Below are 2488 nucleotides of genomic sequence, written 5' to 3'. Positions count from 1 at the left end.
CAGCTTCGCCAACCATCAATTTGATAAATAAACTGACCAATAGCCTCCATTGACAACAACAAAAAGTCAAAGAAATTTTCGAAGTCCATAGGCCGCCTTAGGGATGTGTTAAAGAACCACATGTATGGATTCTACCATTGTTGTGCACCTAACCACTCCAGCACCTTATACAACAACATAAATTCCATGAATTTAAGCCCCTAAATTTCATAAAACTTGGCAACCAATGCAATGCAATTTTCAGAAACAATTAAATTCACAAAAGAAATAGATAAAAAATTAGAACCGAAGCAAATATTTCATCTCAAAAAACAAAACTTCAATAAGGAAATTTATTAGTAAAAGACACTTGCAACTTGCAATGTTCTCCAACACAAACCAGAAAAAAAAAGAAAAAAAAAAGAACAAGAAGTAAACGACCAATGGTCAGTCCATGACTATCCAAGACGACACCATTTATGCTAACCAAAACTCAAATAACCAGAAAAATAACTAAAGAAGAAACAAATGGTAAATCCTCCATTAAGTGAGGAGATGATTAATGGGAAGAAATCTTGAGATTGAGGGACTTGTTGAGCCATGCCCTCCAACTCCCATTCCCCTTACGAGCAATTGTGGGAATCGATCTTCCATCATCATCTTCTGCCAATTTCACTGGCTGGGGCTTCTTGCACAGCATGAAATTCCGAGCTCCTTGAGATCCAATTGTGTCCCATGCACTCAAAGCTGCAACCATTAAAGAAAGAAAACAAAAAATCAGAGCCAATCCGAATTTATTCCTCTCTAAAAGATGTAAATCAAATCCGAACAAGCGCAATATTCCACAAATTTCACAGATATCTAACAGAACGAGATGGGTTTTTAATTGAAGTAGCGAATTGCCGAACATACTACTCATCAAGAACACAACTTGTGAATCTTTGATTCAAAACTGATATGGGTTTTCAATATAACCAAGAAGGAAACAGTGAAGAAACAAACGATCAAAGAAGAACGCAATTTTTTTGAGGAAAGTTTTAAATTTCAGATATAAACCAGACAACCAAACGATAATACACCCAACAACGATGCAATTCAAAGTAATCGACCGGAAACTTAGATGGGTTTCGAGTTTCCTTACCATCAGGCCCAGCATTGGGGCAGTAGAGGAAGAACTCATTGAGATTCGACCCGAGAACCGGAAGGCGACCCTCACGCGCGTAGGATTTGAGGGCGGTGTCGATCACGGCGGCGACAAGCTCGTGCTCATTGACAACGAAGCGGATCGGACCGGCGCTCCCCAGCACAGTAATGCTAATCAAGAGCCTGTTGCCCTTGGCGTTCTGATTCTTCTTCGGCTTGTACAGCAACATCGTCGAAAACCCCCAAAAAACAAGAAATTCTAAGAGAAATAATTCGACCCAAACGAGGATTCTTAAGAATCAAGGGCGAAAACTAAGAAAGCTTGAAAGGGGTATGGAGCTGGGGTTGGAGAACGAGAAAAAAAAAAGAAAAGAAAATTAAAAAATAAAAATAAAAATTGGAATATGGGTGTGAGAGATTTAGGGGTCGAGGCCGAGGCAGCGGTAGTACCAGCCTTCCTTGCAGGATCCGAAAGCGAAAGCGAAAGCAGCGCTCGCCCCTGACCGGAAAAGGGAGAGCATGAAATTGCTACTGCTTGGGATTTCCACCATTCACAACGGCGGTGCTTGAATCTTCGATTCTCGTTTTGGTAGGCCTAAAGAGAAGAGAAAACAGAGAGAAAGAGAGGAGAGAGAGAGAGAGATTGGTTTGGGGTTTTCTTTCTGGAGGGGGTGGGATTTATATTGAGCGAGAGAGAGAGAGAGAGAGGAAGTTTTGTAGAGGAGGAAGGAAGGTAGGATTAGGGTTCTCAAGAGCCTTCTATTTATCAAATTTGTTTCCTTTGGTTTGTTTGGTTCGGAATTGATTAATTTCCGTACCTTTCTAGGGGTGTTAGGGTCGGCTAATTAGCACCGACTCCCCTTATTGGCTTATTCGCTCCCTCGCCCCGTTTCCCCTCCCCTTCGCTTGTGGCTTCACTCTTTATTCGATCCGGTGGCTTAGGATTTAAGAAAGAAAACATGAGATTCTTTTTCTCATTTATTTTTTTAAGTTGTTGCATTGAATGCCACCTTGTCCCTTGTATTTGTTTTGAAAACTTAAATGTTTTTGTTTGCAAAATTGAGATTTCTATATAGCGTGTGTACAGCTAGAAGCTCGCTATGTATTATTTGGTTATTAATGATGCAGTAAATCACACAATCTAGTCCAAATCGAAAGAAAGAACATGCAAAAGAAAGGAAGAATAAGCAAGGAAACTTTTCGTGTATGCCAACGCAGAATATCTTTGATGCCTAAGTCAATGAAGGATATTGAGGTAGTGAAAAGCTTAGGGTAAAAGTGTGTAGATGGGTAAAATGAATCATACCGGAGGATGGTTGTCCTTGCCTTACATACACTAAGTGCTTCTCTCAAGATCTTTCTTCCC

General features: G+C 40.4%; 1 protein-coding gene across 1 annotated transcript; it reads right to left on the bottom strand.

Annotated features, from left to right (window-relative positions):
- Positions 1–297: 297 nt before the first annotated feature.
- LOC133876918 (uncharacterized protein At4g22758-like) lies at positions 298–1970 on the bottom strand. The gene is made up of 2 exons (XM_062315146.1): positions 1121–1970; positions 298–726 (listed from the first exon to the last, which is right to left on the bottom strand). Exons 1-2 carry the CDS (start codon positions 1350–1352, stop codon positions 539–541), a joined length of 420 nt encoding a protein of 139 aa, XP_062171130.1. The 5' UTR covers positions 1353–1970; the 3' UTR covers positions 298–538.
- Between the last annotated feature and the right edge of the window lie 518 nt (positions 1971–2488).

The sequence above is a fragment of the Alnus glutinosa genome, chromosome 1 (genome assembly GCF_958979055.1).
Source record: "Alnus glutinosa chromosome 1, dhAlnGlut1.1, whole genome shotgun sequence".
NCBI lineage: Eukaryota > Viridiplantae > Streptophyta > Magnoliopsida > Fagales > Betulaceae > Alnus > Alnus glutinosa.
This window is presented reverse-complemented; position numbering and strand designations above follow the sequence as displayed.